Source organism: Capricornis sumatraensis, chromosome 13 (genome assembly GCF_032405125.1).
Source record: "Capricornis sumatraensis isolate serow.1 chromosome 13, serow.2, whole genome shotgun sequence".
Classification (NCBI taxonomy): domain Eukaryota; kingdom Metazoa; phylum Chordata; class Mammalia; order Artiodactyla; family Bovidae; genus Capricornis; species Capricornis sumatraensis.
Genome location: NC_091081.1, coordinates 29,921,442 through 29,940,560, shown reverse-complemented (window position 1 = coordinate 29,940,560; position 19,119 = coordinate 29,921,442). Strand labels below are relative to the sequence as shown.

Here is a 19,119-nt window from a genome sequence, read left to right as displayed (position 1 = left end):
TTATTTATATCCCTAAATTCTACCTCCCCTGTCACTTCCAAAAAACTTTAAGATTATCTTACTATGTGTGTCTCATACACAAAAGTTGATGTGATATGGTTTATATTGGAAACTTCAAATTTTTCCAAAAGAAAAAAAAAAAAATCTAAGTACATGAATTCCTTCTTCTCAGAACACTTAAATCCATTTACATGTCCTGAGTTTATGTAAACACTATGAATATATGGGAAAATGTTTAGTCAGTAAAGAAAAGAAAAGATTTTTCATCCTATTTTTATCAACCACTAACTGGAAATGATAAATAATGACAGTGACTACTCTTTTCACCAAATCAAGGATCTTTCCAACTAATCTCTAGAAAAATTAAGTAAAGGAAGCTCAATTTACATATCCGTTTAACTCTGTGCAGTTGTAATTTTTCTATTCACAAACTAAGAAAATCAAAACGTTCTTTTAAATCTAACATTTTCATAATATACACAATACCTTAACCCCAATATTTTTTTAATCATCATTTACCACACCTTGAGGCCCATCTGGATTTCCAAATTCTTCCCAATTTTTCCGGGATTCTTCATCAGTTAAACTAGCATAAAAAGAACAAAGGTGCAAAATTAGAAAACCACATCTGAAAAATAAGTACTCAACTACACAAACTCCATTAACCAACCAACTCATTTCTTAAGAGAAATAATTTCAGAGAATCAAGAAAAACCCTCTGGAATCTGAAAAAAAATAGGGACAAGTAAGAAAGGAATTCAGCATTAACAAAAAATGCTAATTAATTAGCCCAGATACAAATTCTTAGTTGGCCCAAGAGTTCTCAAGTTCAGCCAGTTCAAGACAGAAGATCAAACTTTAAAGGCTATTACATTTTCTAAGGAGGCAGGGGGAATTAGATGTGACTTTTTTCAATGTTATACACTCACTTATTTCCCAAAATTTTTTAATGGGCATGCTTTAGTTTAATAATGATATATACCTATATTTTAAATATAAACTTAATACATGATTAATAATAATCCCTCCAAAACTTGCACCACATTCTCAAAGAAAAAAATGAACACCACCTATAAAACTCTACTGCTATGGTAAAGCTCATTTGCACTGTGCTGAGATCCCAATTTTCTCCTAAGACAACTTCCAGGAAGACTAGGCAAATACTTGCTAAAGCAACAGCTTCCTAACTCAGGCAATATGAGAGAGAATGATTTTTTTAAAATACGTAAACATAAATATAACCAATGACCTGGGCAATGGCTCAAGGCACGGGATAAGAGTAGCTTTATTCCAGGTCCTGGCATAGACATTTAAAAAAATAAAATAAAAACATTAAAAGAACTCTTTCCTTCAGAAACCTTACAAAGTTGTTAAGCAGACACGGCAGTCAAAAACATACAAAAATGACCAATAACATAATAAGGAAGACATACTTGCAGACCTACTGGCAATAGATTATGTTTATGTTCAAACCTAATTTTAGCCAAAGATGGAGAAGCTCTATACAGTCAGCAAAAACAGACCGGAGGCTGACTGTGGCTCAGATCATGAACTCCTTATTGCAAAATTCAGACTTAAATTGAAGAATGTAGGGAAAACCACTAGACCATTCAGGTATAACCTAAATCAAATCCCTTACAATTATACAGTGGAAGTGACAAATAGACTCAAGGGATTAGATCTGATAGAGTGCCTGAAGAACTATGGAGGTTCATGACATTGTCAAGGAGGCAGTGATCAAGACCATCCTCAAGAAAAAGAAATCCAAAAAGGCAAACAGTTTGTCTGAGGAGGCCTTACAAATAGCTGAAAAAAGAAGAGAAACTAAAGGCAAAGGAGAAAAGGAAAGCTATACCCATCTGAATGAAGAATTCCAAAGCACAGTAAGGAGAGATAAGAAAGCCTTCCTCAGTGATCAATGCAAAGAAATAGAGGAAAATAACAGAATGGGAAAAACTAGAGATCTCTTCAAGAAAATTAGAGATATCAAGGGAACATGTCATGAAAAGATGGACATAATAAAGGACAGAAATGGCATGGACCTAACAGAAGCAGAAGATATTAAGAAGAGGTGGCAAGAGTACACAGAAGAACTATATAGAAAAGATCTTCAGGACTCAGATAACCACGACGGTGTGATCACTGACCTAAAGTCAGACGTCCTGGAATGCAAGGTCAAGTGAGCCTTAGGAAGCATCACTATGAACCAAGCTAGTGGAGGTGATGGAATTCCAGTGGAGCTATTTCAAATCCTAAAAGATGATCCTGTCAAAGTGCTACACTCAATATGCCAGCTAATTTTGGAAAACTCAGCAGTGGCCACAGGACTGGAAAAGGTCAGTTTTCATTCCAATCCCAAAGAAAGGCAATGCCAAAGAATGTTCAAACAACTACACAATCGCACTCATCTCACATGCTAGCAAAGTAATGTTCAAAATTTCCCAAGCCAGGCTTCAACAGCATGTGAACCATGAACTTCCAGATGTTCAAGCTGGATTTAGAAAAGGCAGAAGAACCAGAGACAAACTTGCCAACATTTTGGATCATCGTGTTCCAGAAAAACAGCTACTTTTGCTTTATTGACTACAACAAAGGCTTTGACTGTGTGGATCACAACAAACTGTGGAAAATTCTTAGAGATGGTAATACCAGACCACCTGATCTGTCTCCTGAGAAATCTGTATGCAGGACAAGAAGCAACAGTTAGAACCAGACATGGAACAACAGACTGGTTCTAAATTGGGAAAGGAGTACGACAAGGCTGTATATTGTTACCCTGCTTATTTAACTTATATGCAGAGTACATCATGAGAAATGCCGGGCTAGATGAAGCACAAGCTGGAATCAAGATTGCCGGGAGAAATATCAATAACCTCAGATATGCAGGTGACACCACCCTTATGGCAGAAACCAAAGAAGAATTAAAGAGCCTCTTGATGAAAGTGAAAGAGGAGAGTGAAAAAGCTAGCTTAAAACTCAACATTCAAAAAACTAAGATCATGGAATCTGGTCCTATCACTCCATGGCAAATAGATGGGCAAACAATGGAAACAATGACAGACTTTATTTTGGGGGGCTCCAAAATCACTGCAGATTGTGACTGCAGCCATGAAATTAAAAGACACTTGTTCCTTGGAAGAAAAGCTATGCCAAACCTAGACAGCATATTAAAAAGCAGTGACATTATTTTACCAATGAAGGTCTGTCTAGTCAAAGCTATGGTTTTTCCAGTAGTCATGTATGGATGTGAGAGTTGGACTATAAAGAATGCTGAGCACCAAAGAATTGATGCTTTAAAACTGTGGTGTTGGAGAAAACTCTTTAGAGTCCCTTGGACTTCAAGGAGATCCAGCCAGTCAATCCTAAAGGAAATCAGTCCTGAATATTCATTGGAATGCCTGAAGCTGAAGCTCCAATACTTTGGTCACCTGATGCAAAGAACCCACTCCTTGGAAAAGACCCTGATGCTGGGAAAGATTGCAGGCAGGAGGAGAAAAGGACGACAGAGGATTAGATGGTTGGATGGCATCACTGACACAATGGACACAGGTTTGAGTAGGCTCTGGGAGCTGATGATGGACAGGGAAGCCTGACATGCTGCAGTCCATGGGGTCACAGGAAGTCAGACATGACTAAGCTGAACTGAATTTTAGCCATATTTTTATTTCCCAGAGCATATGTACCTAAGATACAATATATTTTCTATTTAATAAAGCTCCAAGTTGAGAGAAAGAATGCAGAAGTACCTTAATAAAATTGCAAAATTTTTCAATGATTTGATAATATTTTTATACTTATCAATTTGGTCATTTATGAAAACGAGCACCTTGACATCTTTAGTCCTTATTCAACTGTAACTTCACTTATACTATTTGACCTAAGGCCACAGTAAAATATAAGAGCCACGGAAAGGCATTATTAGACTGCAAGTTAATAAGGAATGATGCTAGGATTCTTTTCTGTTAAGGAAGGGCTATTTCTCAAAAACGTTTGCCTTGGTTTCCCTGTATAATTGTCCACTTCAGCAAGAGCTTTAGCTATTGTTTCTTTAAATTTTGTCTCCTAATCAGATTCTTTTCCCCAAAATAATTATCTTGTTCCTTTCTCCCTTTCTAATGATGGCAGGAACATAAACTGTTCTGTTCTCTATTCAGTGCCCTCAGATTTGCAAAATAAATCACAGCTCACATCAAAGAAGCATTTGATTTTTCAACCTGCACACACATCTGATTAAAATTTCATTAACTCATTCATTAAACCAATCTGTGTACAACTGTTGTGTAACCAGTCTGTACAGTCAAAGGAATTATCAAATTTTTTAAAAGTCAGTTTAAGAAAGCAACTGATTTTTTGCTACTTATTAGTGCTTCAGTATAATACCACTTCTAAGACTTAAAGAACTTAGAAGCTGTGTGATTTCAGTATAATTTATATATAAAAAGCTCACACAACACCACTGGTACTAACATAATTTTTTTTTTTTTAATTCAAAGAGAGTCAAGTTTCCTAAACATATTCCTTGACTTTGAGGGTGGGAGGTTGTATCATAAACCCTATTAGGAATCTAAATCTAATGAAATCTATGCCCCTCTTGTCCTGGAAAAAAAATGCACATTTACAAATATACATAAATTCTGTATACTGTTTCAGCGACCTTAGATTATAAATCCTAATCCAGAGAATGCCTTCACTAAATTATATATGAGTGGCCTGAGTTGGCTATACACAGCTAAGTTATGTATTCATATCTAGGAATACATGCAAACATAGGTTGTAAAAATTAAAATAGTTTTAAGGATGTTAATTCATGCTGCCCGTGTGTTAAAAAATAGTTTAAACACAGGTTCTATACCCAAAAGCAAAATCCCAACTGTATCCAGAAAAATGAATCACAGAATTCATAAATTGGCCTAACTCCTCAAAAATAACCATACCTCCTTTCCTTTAAGTAACAATTTGGCCTGAAGAAATAGGAATGACCCACTTATTTATTATAATGAGCAAATAAGGGAAGAGAAACTAGCTTAAATAACCAAGGCAAATTCTGAAAAACTTTATAGATCAAAGTCTATAACTGCATTCCACAAGTTGCTTGAAATACGTATCTTAGGCTACTAGAGTTATACATAAGACAGCAGCTTCAATTTAATGACTCAAACCTATTACATACATATTCAGTAAAATGTACCCTTTTAACTAATCTAATTATACTTGTACAAGTTACAATAACTCAAGAGTTCTGGGTCCTGTAATCATTTTACTTCTTCATCTGTCTGATAGACCATCAACTATTTTAGACCCTTTACATACAAAACACTCTACATCATGATCATGTAACTGAGTTGAAACCAAAGGCCATATATTGTTCTCCAGTACTTTTTAGAATAGTGACCATACATAATAAAGCCCGATTTCCAGTAACCTGAGAGCAAAATCATGACCTTGAAAATGTGACAATACCTGAAAACTAAGGGGGGGGAAATAACTGTACCAAAAACACTAAAATTAAAAATACTAATTAATCTTGGCTATCTGACCTCTGGAAATCTTCAGTTCTTAAATTACCTGAAGACAGCAACTAAGGCATTGTAATACTTGTGCAACAAGGGTAAATGTGTGAAGGAGACACTGAAAAAAGGGGTAAAGAACACACCAACTGAAAGACAGCAATCTGGAGAACATCTGCTGTATAGAAAAGAAAATGTAGAGCACACTTCAGAAGCTCCTGCAAGTACTGCTTTATTACAGAAGCATATTCACACAGAAAACATCCAAAGGATGGCAGTTGGGGAGGAGGGTGTAGGCAGAAAGGAGACACAGTCAATATACTTCTATCAGGCACAAAAATGCATAAGACAGTATTTACCAAACTTTTGTCATTCATATTCCACTTTCACAGCCTGCTATTATATCTGCATATTCTATTACTTATATTTTTTAAGTTAGCTTACACAATTGTACATCACTGAGTTTTCCTCAAAAAACAGATAACATCTTGTCTGTATTTTACTCTTTAATTCAACATAAAGGTTGTGTGGGATATACCTATCCTGAAGAATCCAGCTACCTTTTTATCTCCTGCAATATTAACACCCAAGAAATAACTAAATTTTATATCCTCTATCCTGTTTTCTAAAAATTAAACTCATCTTTTAAGTAGTTTAAATGAAACAAGCTATAATGCTTGTATGCTTGTCTCATTTAAAAGAACTAGATCTAGCCTAATAAAAAGCCTAGAAATGAAAGCAAAGTGTTAGTATATCCTCTTCTAATCAGTATGCTTTGAAAATACCTCAATTAACATATCACTTACTACTTAATCAACTCACATGGCAAAAGCACTACTGTGAGTTACTTAAAATTAAGGTTTAGCTAAATTACCCCTGCAGGGTTATCAGAAGTTCCATAGAAGACTCAACATATGAGGTCAACACTTGAAAAAAGTATATGACAATTATTTCACTGATTACTATTTTATTCCAATAGAAATCTTAAAAATGTATAATGAGTCCTAAAATACTTACGCTGCATAAGCTTTTGCTATTCTCATGAACATAACTTCATCACCTCCTTTATCTGGATGATATTTAAGAGACAGCAAACGATACTGTTTCTTAATCTCTGCTACAGTTGCCCCCTAAAAGAAAAGGCTTTCTTTTAGTAAAAATAAGGAGACTACTGTAAAACATAATCCATCCCATTCTGAACTTAAAATATTGAACTACTCATATTTTCAGAAAATGAAGTTTTTATCTTATGTATCTTGTCCTATAAATTTCACTTACATATTTTTAAGTAAAAATATTTATGCTGTCCAATATATTTTATTTTACTGAACATCTAACTATATGCCATGCACATAGATGATTTGAGATTGATAATATATGAATGCCATTTAAATAAAATAAAATGACAGAGAATTTTAAATATCAAAGAATGATCAAGTTAATTAATTCTGGCTGAAAAAAAATCTCAAATCAAAGGTTAATCTCTTTTCTAAGAAATAATCTGAAGACTATCTGGTTCCATCTGTTTGACAACATTTTAATATTAAGTAACTTAGTAAGTTTACCTTAGTTGTTTCCTAATTAGATTCAATTTCTATTCATCAATTTTTCAAATTGATTTTTTTATGGCATTAAATTGTCCCCAAACCTTTAAAACTTAAAATATCTCTCTTGATGACCATGATCATTACAGTAAGAAAATTCAGATGGTATGCAAATTTTCTTCTACAAAGCAGAAAACCAGAAGATAAATACACTCCTTACTTGCATTATGTGAATCTCTGGATCAAGCCATCTACTGAGCAGAGACAAGAAATAAAAGAAAGCAGGATCGGGGAGAAATGGAAAGAGCACTAGGTTCAGCTTGTTTACTAGGAAGTTATGGGACCCCAGACAAAACACAGATTTTCCGGGCCTCATTTCCTCCATCAGAAGAAAATGCTAGATGATCTCTAGCATACATTTCAGTTCTAACTTGCCACAGATAAATTTAAAAGAATAATTTTCTACTTAGACCCATCAATCAAGTTCAATTAAGAAAGTCACCTAACACACAACACTGTAAAGCAACTATACTCCAATAGAAATTAATTTTTAAAAAATGTTAAAGAAAAAAAAAAAGAAAGTCACCTAACAGATACATTCCAGGTTAATCTGAATTTCTATGATAAAGCTACCAGTTCTTTACTAGACATAAAGATTTAACATACTGCCTTAGTGTCAACTAAAACAGGGTCCTATCCAACTAACATAAATAAACCTCCTGGTTCAAACTTTGCATTAAACCAATCTTAGAAATGTCTTTTAAAAATATACTAACTTCTCATCTCCAAATATTTTTACATTTTAGCAATTACAAACCACCTCTTAATAGGATGGTAATTGACCTCTGTAGCTTCAAATATATATATATATATATATATATATATATATATATATACACACACACACATACACATGCATCAGAATAAAAATAGATTAGGTATCTTTTTTAACTGATCAGTGTCTGATTTCTTTAGGCACAACTCAATTTCTTTTATGCTGTGGGCCTACAGTATTTTCAAGGGATCATTAAACTAATGTACATTATATAAAAATACTACTTACGGGATCTAAATTTAATACTTCATAAGGATTGTATTCTTGATATTCTCGGTCTGTTTTGGAAACTTTGTATGCAAGGAATAAGAACAATGCCCATCCTGCAAGAAGAACTATTTTCCTGTTGAGAAAAAAGATAAGTGAAATCTAAGTAAATACAACTCTTTGGGTTTCCTTTAGATTCTAAAGACATTTTGGCAAGACCAAGGCATAGAATAATCTAAAGTAGTCTCACTGACTTAAATTAGTGCTATTGACTTAAATTCTGTAATCACTGGGTTGTAAGATACAATAATAACAGTGTCTTTATGGCCCCTTTGAATTCTCTAGAATCTAGCACTGCCTGGCATGTAATATTCTCAGTTCCTATTTGCAGAATTTTAAGTAAGAAGTTAATTCAACTCTCATTTACTGGACGCATTAAATTAGATCAAATATATTAATACTTACTATTCAGTAAACCATTTAATGTAAAAAGGAATTGCTCTTGACCTCACAATTACACTTTTAGTAAGGTAAACTACAAAAAATAATTAGTCAATTGGGCAAAGATAAGTAGCCTTAAGTAGTCTTGTTTACCATAACAGTAAAAAGTTGGAAACAAACTTAATGTTCATTTATTGGGAACTATTAAATCATTCATAGGAGACTAATTAAATAAACCAAGATAAAGCCACAAAATGGAACATTTTTAGCTAACAAATACAGAGACATGTGGGCTTCCCAGATGGTTCAATGTGTAAAGAATTCGCCTGCAATTCAGAAGACACTGGAGACTCAGGTTCCATCCCTGGGTTGGGAAGATCCCCTGGAGGAGGAAATGGCAAGCCACTCCAGTATTCCTGCCTGAAAAATCCCATGGGCAGAAGAGCCTGGCAGGCTACAGTCAAAAGGGTCACAAAGAGTCAGATGCAACTGAACACGACAGAAAGATGTGCACTACAGGTTAAAAAAAAGACATAAGAGAACATATAGGTTTGGGGGGGAAACAATTTCTTTCTACTTCAGTCTGTTCTATTTAATAAAAATATTTTTTAATTGATATTACCAGTGTTGGAGAAGCTAAGGAAAAAAGGAACTCTCATACAATGTACACTCTGACAGAATATCTGGCAATAAGATTATCAAAAGCCCTAAAGAACTATATACCTTTTAAACGATCAATCTACTCCACTTCAAGAAATTAAGAAGTAAATAAACTAAAACTAAGTTTATAAAGTATAAGGGTGGTAACACATATAATTAATACCTGAAAACACATATAAATGTCCATCAGTAGAGTACTGAACAGATCAGTAGAGAAATGCTATCTAGACACTAAAAATACTTGCTGTGGCAGATTCTCTACTTTACAGTGTTAAAATAGAAAAACAGATTTCAAAGCTGTATGTACAATGTGATCCTATTTTTTGTAAATAAAGAAAGTTTATTATAAATAAAAATACAGAAGGTAAATCATCTTAATGGTGTTTATCTTTAAGTGATGAAATGGAATAATTTTTATTTTTTATATGTTTTGTATCACAATCTGTTATATTAGATAGGAACTGTTAAACAAAGATATAAATGAATCATAGGAATCCCAATCAAACAAACCGAAGTGATCTGTTTTCAAACACAAAAAAGAAAACATTTCATGCATTTAAGCTCCCTTGATAGAAACATAGCTTAAAACGTGTTTATTTGGATTGAGTTTCTCGGGCCCAATTCCAACCTACCTCTTTATTTTTATCATCCTAGTTTTTCAAACAAAATAAATCGCCACCTCCCAAAGTTCCCTAAGTCTTTCCACCATCATGCTTTTGCTCTCCTGGGTCTTTCTACCTAGAATTCCCATTCTTCATTTCTGCATATCCAAACTGTATTCATCCTTCAACACTTAAATTATCTACCCAATCCATAACCGCTGTCAAGATGATCAACAGGAAGATCATGATTACAGTCACAAAGAAACATAAACCATGACCCTCTTCCTCTGGCTCACTGCAAACTCCTTGAGCATGTGGCCAAGATTTTATACTCAGTTCTGACTAACCTCAGAGTAACAAACACAGATGGCACTCAGACGCAAATTTCGTTCTACCTGGCCAAATCAGTATTCTAAACCTTATTAAAAGGCATAATGCTGGAAGCGGCTTTCCACATGCCCAAAGACAAAGAATACCTAGAATACGTCCAGTTTTACCTTCCTATCCAGTGATAGGCTCTGGAACAAAACTACCTTAAGTCAAATCCCAGTTTTACCCCTTATTACCTAAGAGATCTTGGCAAGTTGTTTAGCTCAGTTTCCAATTTCTAGAGTGGGTCTGAGAATTAAATAAGATTAGGTATGCAAAGAAGAAAGGGAAAGATACACCCAACTGAATGCAGAGTTCCAGAGAATAGCAAGAAGAGATAAGAAAGCCTTCTTAAGTGAACAATGCAAGAAATAGAGGAAAACAATAGAATGGGAAAGACTAAAAATTTCTTCAAGAAAATTGGAGATACCAAAGGAACATTTCATGCAAAGATGGGCACAATAAAAGACAGAAACAGCAAGGACCTAACAGAAGCAGAAGAGGTGGCAAGAAGTTTTGTACACAGAACTGTACAAAAAAGGCCTTAATGACCTGGATAACCATGATGGTGTGGTCACTCACCTAGAGCCAGACATCGTGGAGTGTGAAGTCAAGTGGGCCTTAGGAAGCATTACTACAAACAAAGCTAGTGGAGGTGATGGAATTCCAGCTGAGCTTTTTAACATACTAAAAGATGATGCTGTTAAAGTGCCACACTCAATATGTCAGCAAATTTGGAAAACTCAACAAAGGCCACAGGACTGGAAAAGGTCAATTTTCATTTCAATCCCAAAGACAGACAATGCCAAAGATTGTTCAAACTACCGCACAACTGTGCTCCGTTCACATGCTAGCAAGGTAATACTCAAAATCCTTCAAGCTAGGCTTCAATAGTATGTGAACCAAGAACTTCCAGATGTACAAGCCAGATTTAGAAAAGGCAGAGGAACCAGAGATCAAACTGCCAACTTTTGTTGGATCATAGAGAAAGCAAGAGAATTCCAGAAAAACACCTGCTTACACTTCACTGACTAAGCTAAGAGCCTTTGACTGTCTGGATCACAACAAACTGTGGAAAATTCTAAAAGAGATGGGAATACTAGACCACCTTACTAGCCTCCTGAGAAACCTAGATACAGGCCAAGAAGCAACAGAACCAAACATGGAACAACAGACTGGTTCAAAATTGGAGTATGTCAAAAAAGGAGTATGTCATGTCTGTATATTGTCACCCTCCTTATTTAACTTATATGCAGAGTACAGCATATGAAATGCCAGACTGGATGAAGCACAAGTTGGAATCAAGATAGCCAGGAGAAATATCAACAACCTCAGATATGCAGATGATACCACTCTAATGTCAGAAAGCGAAGAGGAATTAAAAAGCCTCTTGATGAAGGTGAAAGAGGAAAGGTGAAAATACTGGCTTAAAATTCAACATTCAAACAACTAACATCATGGCATCTGGTTCCATCACTTTAATAGAGAGGGGGAAAGTGGAAACAGTAGCATATTTTATTTTCTTGGGCTCCAAAATCACTGCAGACAGCAACTGCAGCCATGAAATTAAAAGACGCTTGCTCCTTGGAAGGAAAGCTATCACAAACCTAGACAGCATATTAAACAGCAGAGACATCATTTTTCTGACAAAGATCTGTATAGTCAAAGCTATGGTTTTTCCAGTAGTCATGTATGGACATGAAAGTTGGACGATAAAGAAGGCTGAGTGCTACAGAACTGATGCTTTCAAATTGTGGTGCTGGAGAAGACTCTTGAGCGTCCTTTGGACAGCAAGGAGATCAAACCAGTCAATCCTAAAGGAAATCAACCCTGAATCAGAAGGACTGCTGCTGAAACTGAAGTTTCAATACTTTGGCTACCTGACTCAAAGAGCCGATTCACTGGAAAAGACCCTGTTGCTGGGAAAGATTGAGGGCAGGAGGAGAAGGGGGCAACAGAGAATGAGATGGTTGGATGGCATCACTGACTCAATGGACATGAGTCTGAGCAAAATCCAGGAGATAATGAAGGACAGGGAAGCCTGGCGTGCTGCAGTCGGTGGGGTTGCAAAGAGCCGGACCTGACTTAGGAACAACAAAGGTATGTAAAGCATCTAAAAGGCGCTTCACAGATGATAAACAAACAATTCATGGCAGCTCTTGGCTGTTACCCCTAACTCTTGCCCATGTCTCAGCTCTCAACTAGGACCCCTCACTTACTCAAGAATGCCTTCACTGTCTCAAGCCAGTTAAGAGCCCTCCCTCTGTTCTTTCATGGCACCCCAACCCTCCTTTACAACCCTTACTAAACTCTATTATCATTTGTTTTCTCGCCAGTATTTTGTTACTCAGTGTATCAGCACCTAGTATAATATTTGACACATACACAGCACACAGTAACTACTTACTGACTGAATAGTGAAAATAATTTAAAATAGGAACTTGTGACTCAAAGCCAAAGTTTGCTAATACCCTCAATATGCTAAATAACATTTTAAATTATATTTTATTTCCATACAAACTTAGTAACTCCACATCTTGTTTTGCCAACTTTCCCGAAAGGCTACAAAGCTCAAAAAACAAAGATAAAAGAGAAACTGAAAACCACTGAAGTAAAATTTTTAAAGCAACCAAGGTTAGAAGAGAAAGGGAACAGAGCACCTAAAATACACGACACTCCATGTTAGACTGTTCTAGGTGCAGCATCTGGCCCTCTGAGCCAAAGGATAAAGGGACGAGCAGAGGTTGATGAGAGAATTCCCGAACTGATGAAAACTACCACAACCGATAAAAACCATCCTCTGATTTCCTGAGAGCCAGACCAAAGGAAGAAACATAACAGATTACATCATGCTCTGGGTCCAGTTTTTTAAAAGCATGTTTGGTTTCCCTGAAAAGACAAGCATTTTCCCTATATGTGGCTTAAATAATTACTGTCCTGTGTTTTTTTCTTTAAGCATACCTTAAAAGTCATTTTGGAAGCAACTTCCAGAAATTAAAGTAATAGATAATGACTGCTTAATTTTGAAAGAAGGCTTCAGGGTTAAGTAGCAAAAAAGTTTTGATGGCGCCTGACCTTATCTGTATTTTTACCAGTATTATTTAATTCTTACTTAAACATCCAATAATCTGAAATTCAATTTAAGTAAATCTCTTTACTAATTACTGAAGAGAACATCACAAAGTTAGGTTTTTTTCCCTTGAAACTGAGGTTCAGACAGTCACAATGTGTTGACCAAAGTCCAAAAGAGAAGAAACTGGAAAGCCAAATGTATCTGCCTTGCTGCCTCTTAAGTTTAATTTAAAAAGAGAAGCAATAGCAAGGAATACATAGCAAATATGAAACTACTCTGGTAAACACTAATTTTGCCTTTTAGTTTCACACCATTAAAGTTAAGATTCCCCTCCCTCTACAAAGGAACTAAACCAGGCAAAGTAAAATCTTGCAAAGAAAACTATTTAAGTCTCCTTAAGTAATACACATATGTTGAAAACTATCATCATTTAAACCAAGATTTAAAAATAACTGGTTCTACTTTTACTAATTTCCTCTGCCAGGTCTTGCCCTCCTATCTACCAGATAAATATATGTAGGTAATTCACAGGGTATAGTCCTTCAGACAGAGAAGGCAATGGTACCCGACTCCAGTACTCTTGCCTGGAAAATCCCATGGATGGAAGAGCCTGGTAGGCTGCAGTCCATGGGGTCACTGAGTCGGACACAACTGAACGACTTCACTTTCAGTTTTCACTTTCATGCATTGAAGAAGTTGAAATGGCAGCCCACTCCAGTGTTCTTGCCTGGAGAATCCCAGGGACGGGGGAGCCTGGCGGGCTGCCATCTATGGGGTCACACAGAGTCGGACACGACTGAAGCGACTTAGCAGCAGCAGCAGTAGCAGTCCTTCACTAATGGCAGCTCTTTCACTTCCCCTCAGTTTCATGTTACCTCTAAACTGATGACTTAGGGTGAAGATCCAAAGCCTAGGTGCTAACCAACAAAGCCTTGAAAAATCAAAGACATCCACTCTGATTAAACATGCTAATGGCCTATTTAAGCAGATGGCCTTGCAAAAATAAAGGGTAACCAGATCCTCACTCTACCACTGGTCAAGTTTCCTCATCTTCTTAGTCTCAGTTTCCTCATTCGAGAAAAAGCAAAAACATCTACCTAAAACTTAATATAAAACTAACGAGTAACATACAAAATCCTAGTACAGCACCTGGCACATAGTATGCATCAACAAACTTCAATCACTCTGAAATGCAAACTTGACTATGTCACCTCCATGCTTTTGATAATCTTTTAAAGATTCCTCCATAGTCTTTGAGACAAAATTCAAATCCTGACACAACATATATAAGATCTTCCTTCAAAATTTGACTTCTCTTTTTCCCCTCTCTCTAGTCAGAAGTACCCTCTCTCTCTTTTGAACTTCTAAACCACTCAGTTCAGACTGTTCTCAAATTTACTAATCACATCTTACTCCTACTAAGGTTACAATTTCTTTACAGACACAGATTTTATTCATCATCATGTGCTCAGTCATGTCCAATTCTTTGCGACCCTATGGACTGTAGCCCACCAGGCCTCTCTGCCCATGGGATTCCCCAGGCAAGAATACTGGAGTGAGGTACCATTTTCTACTCCAGGCAATTTCCAACCAAGGATTGAACCTGGCTCCCTTGTGTCTCTTGCATTGGCAGGATTCCTCACCACAGTGCCACCTGGGAAGCCCATTCATCATTATACCCCTATTTCATATGATACCTAGCAAAGAGTAAACACAAATCATTTTTTGTTTTGCTTTTAATTGAAACCAATTACTTACTTTACTGTAGGAATAATATTTGGCTGGGGCTTTAATAACCGTAAACGGTACCACATACATCTTCCATATACTTTTCTGATATTCTTTAATCGATTTTGCTCTGTCAAAAAACAAAAAGAAAAATAAGGGGATAAGTTAAACCATTTTCACAGTGAAGGCAAAATCAGAGTTAAAACCATACTAACCTTCATTATCATGCTAATACTTCACTGGAACATGAAAGTACTCTCTGTGCTGTGCTGTGCTTAGTTGCTCAGTCGTGTCCGACTCTTTGCAACCCCATGGACTGCAGCCCGCCAAGCTCCTCTGTCCATGGGGATTCTCCAGGCAAGAATACTGAGTGGGTTGCCATGCCCTCCTCAAAGTACTCTCTACTTAACGTTTTAAGAAAAATTCACAAGATAGTTTCAATTTTCTACCACTTTGAACAAGTGATCTATCTGGAAAATTTTATTCAACTACCAGGCAATCATTTTTCATGTGAGTTGTAACTTTTAATTGAAAAACAAAACCTGACTTGAACCCAAAATATTTAATTACATAGTAGTTTCTAAGAAAATTCTCTTCTCCTCCTCCTTCTGCTATAGAAAGTAACAAAAAGTGCTAAATAGTTGAAACACACATTTTATTAAGGAAGCCAACAGGAATGATACTCTTCAAACATAAAAATAATTAAGTTAAATGAGAAAAGTCACACAAACTCAGAAGAAATTAAAACAGATATAAAAGCTGTAACAAAAGGCATTATTCTAGTCCCCAGGAAAAATCTTCAATTCAATTTTAAAAGGAATTAAACCAAAGACAACATACCATATACTGTTTTACTAAGCTCACCACAATCACCTGGTTTAAATAAGTCTCCCAAGTTTAAAAAAAGGTGTAGATTAAGTTTTAAAATAAAAATCTACCTTTCCATGAAGACAGCATACATAAAGCAAAGAAAGAAGCCCATGTCACACCAAAGCCAAAAACGAAAGCCTGGAAGGCCAGGAAGGCAGTGCTAAAAGGCATCCACAGCCACAGAAAGAGAGAAGATCATATTACCCACCTTCTGGGTGGCCCACGACACTCCAAAGGCAGCCCAATTACCCTTGGAAGAGCAATAAGCCTAATCATTATGTCATCATCAAGTTCCCCCTGAGCAGGGAGTTGGTCATGAAGACGACAGAAGACAGCAACACACTTGTGTTCATGAAGGATATCAAAGACGAAGTATCACATCTACGAAGAAGCTCTACAACACTGATATGGCCCAGGTCAACACCCCGATTAGGGCGGATGGAGGGAAGGTATATGTTCAACAGGCTCCTCACTACAATGCTTTGGATATTGCCAACAAAACTGAGATCATAAGCTGTTCAATATCAAATAAAACATTTTTCATAATATATAAAAAAAACGACGAGACTTCCCTCGTGGTCCAGTAGTCAAGACTGCACTTCCACTGTTGGGTGCACAGGTCTGAACTCTGGTCAGGGACCTAAGATCCCCAAAGGCCACATGGCATGGCAAGAAAAATAAAAAAACACCTACAAAACCAAAGTCCTTAAACGAGATACCAGATAAGTAAATAAAAGAACTCTGCATATAATAGAATGCTCCAAAGCTGTCATCTAACAAGTCCGCCTACCCTGTTACCACCATGCTTTGAGGAAAGAATCCCCATGAGAGCGCTATGTGGCAAGAGTTACCAGAATCAGGTAAGAGGAAGAGGGATTCAGGAAGGGGGAGGAGTAGTAGCAGAAGGGAGAGTGGTAATATGCAAGGAGACTTATCAAGTAAGTTAATATAGTAAGGACAACTGGAGTCAGTTTTTCATGTCAGAGAAGTGAGTTACATGTATGACTGGGAAACAAGAAATGACCTCTGTGGTATTAAGACTGGAACTGAAGGTATCAGTATGAAGCAACTAATATCTTTTAATATAGAAATACAGATGTAGACCTATACACATGCATACATACATCTTTCCTAACTCGACTAAGTGAGCCTAGGAACAATGACATCTCAGTAGCAGTGAACACACCTAGCACCCAGATCTTGATTTCCAAATAGCACTCTCCACTAACAGGAACCGGAGATCCAAGTATCTCCCCACAAAATATCACAAAAGGAAGAGAATGATTTTACAGTGGGTAAGTGATATGCTGAATAACTGCTCCCCCTGAAGATGTCTACCTCATCCTAGTTCCCAGATCCAGTGAATGTATTATCTCACATGGCAAATAGAGGACTTCACAGATGTGACTAAATTAAACACTCGAGATGGGAAGATTATTCTGTATTATTTGAGTGGTCCCAATATAATCACAGAGGTCCTAACAAGGAAGCAGGAGGGTCAAAGAGAAGATGTGACTATGAGAGCAGAGGTTGGAGCGACATCCTTTGAAGAGTGAGGAAGAGGCCACAAGCCAAAGAATACAGGCTGTCTCCAAAAATTGGAAAAGTTAAGATTCTGTTCTAAATCCTCCAGAGAGAACCTGCCCTGCCAACACCATGACAAGCCAAGTAAAACCTGCCTGGCAAGTCTGGCCTTCAGAACTATAAAAGAATAAATTTCTATCATTTTAAGCCACTGAGGTTGTGGTTTGTTATAGCAACAATCAGAACTTAACACAAAAAATCTGATGGGCACCATCTTAATCAGGTGATCAGTAAACATCACCAGGAATGAGACAAATGCAATTATATGCCATCTGATAGAACGCAAAGAGAAGAACACAGAATTAGTTTTGCGAAATTCTTCTCTAAGATATATATAACCTGAATCTAATCATGAGAAAACATCAGACAACAGAACTTTGGGTCCATTCTACAAAATAACTGGCCTAAGATCTTAAGTCAAGGAAAAACTGAAGAACTGTTCCAGCCTGAAGGACATGAAAGAAACATGTCAACTAAATGTGATGTGTGATTCTAAAACAAATCATCTGAAAAGGACATCACTGAGACAAGTGACAAAGCTTGAATAGGTCTGAAAATTATTTGGTAATAATGTTAATTTCCTGATTTTCACAGTTAAATTATAGACACTTTTGAAAACACCACTGGAGATTTTAAAATCTGTATTTCATTAAATTAAGCCTCCACAGTCTCCCATTTTAAGCATAAAACCAAGGAAACATGTTACAAGAACATGCTGAAGTCTCTTTAATAACCAGATGGCTTGATCTATTCAAAGGAATGATATTCTCCCAATGTTTCTGTCCAAGAGAAAGTACACATGGTTTTCAGCCCCCAAAGTCTTGCACAATGTGTCCATGAACCTTGTCTTCTTACTCTCAATCCAAAATTCACATCCTAACCTTTTAGGAGGATATTTAATCAATAAGTAGTATGGGGTTTGGCTGACACATAACACAGTGGCATCCAGCACAACTAAATATTCATAGTACACATTCCAAAATTCTATACGACCTCAAGTCAAAGTAACTATCAAAAGTAAAATCTTTCCACAAGGAGGGTTGGCTTGGGAGTTTGAGACCAGCAGATGCAAACTATTAAATATAGAATGGATAAACAACAAGGTCCTATTGTAATAGCACAGGGCACTGTATTCGATACCCTGTAACCATAATGGAAAAGGAAAAAAAGTGAAGTCCTAAGGAAAAAAAGTGAAGTCCTTCAAGATGGTTTCTTTTAAAGACATTTAGAATAAAAAGAAATTCATTTATAAGCTTCTAGTTTATAGAATTACTAGTTTCACGGCCAGGAAAAACTACCTAAGTAATATCATTAACTTATACTTTTTAAAGAAATTGTTCACATTTATAGAAAAGGGAAATTACAAGGCCACAAATAATTCCGTGATTTAGAAAACAACAGAGCAACATATGATGATTGCTCTCAGCCATCATAAAGTCTGTATGTTCACAGGAATAGTCCAGGTTTGGGGATAGGTTATTATGATTGTGATTCATAAGCTATACAATGCCTTCACTAGAACAGTCACATCCATCTGTCCTGCAGAATGCCAGATGTGATCTTCAAATCTGTGTGCCTGCTTATTACAAAAGAATTTAAAATCATGTACCTTCTTACAGAGTTCTAATTTGGCATCTGAAATTTTCATTGTACGTTTGAAGAGGTGCCAAAGATGTCATTTCCAACGTAAGCTGACATT

General features: G+C 36.3%; 1 protein-coding gene across 2 annotated transcripts in view; it reads right to left on the bottom strand.

Annotated features, from left to right (window-relative positions):
• Window positions 1-19,119, bottom strand: part of SEC63 (SEC63 homolog, protein translocation regulator) — a 62,837-nt gene that overhangs the window by 31,966 nt on the left and 11,752 nt on the right. For both annotated transcript variants that reach the window (XM_068984899.1, XM_068984898.1), the window contains exons 2-5: window positions 14,997-15,096; window positions 8,115-8,229; window positions 6,525-6,637; window positions 525-586 (exon numbers count right to left, since the gene is read on the bottom strand). In XM_068984899.1, the coding sequence (XP_068841000.1) occupies window positions 525-586; window positions 6,525-6,637; window positions 8,115-8,229; window positions 14,997-15,096 (390 nt within the window). The remainder of the gene's footprint in view (window positions 1-524; window positions 587-6,524; window positions 6,638-8,114; window positions 8,230-14,996; window positions 15,097-19,119) is intronic.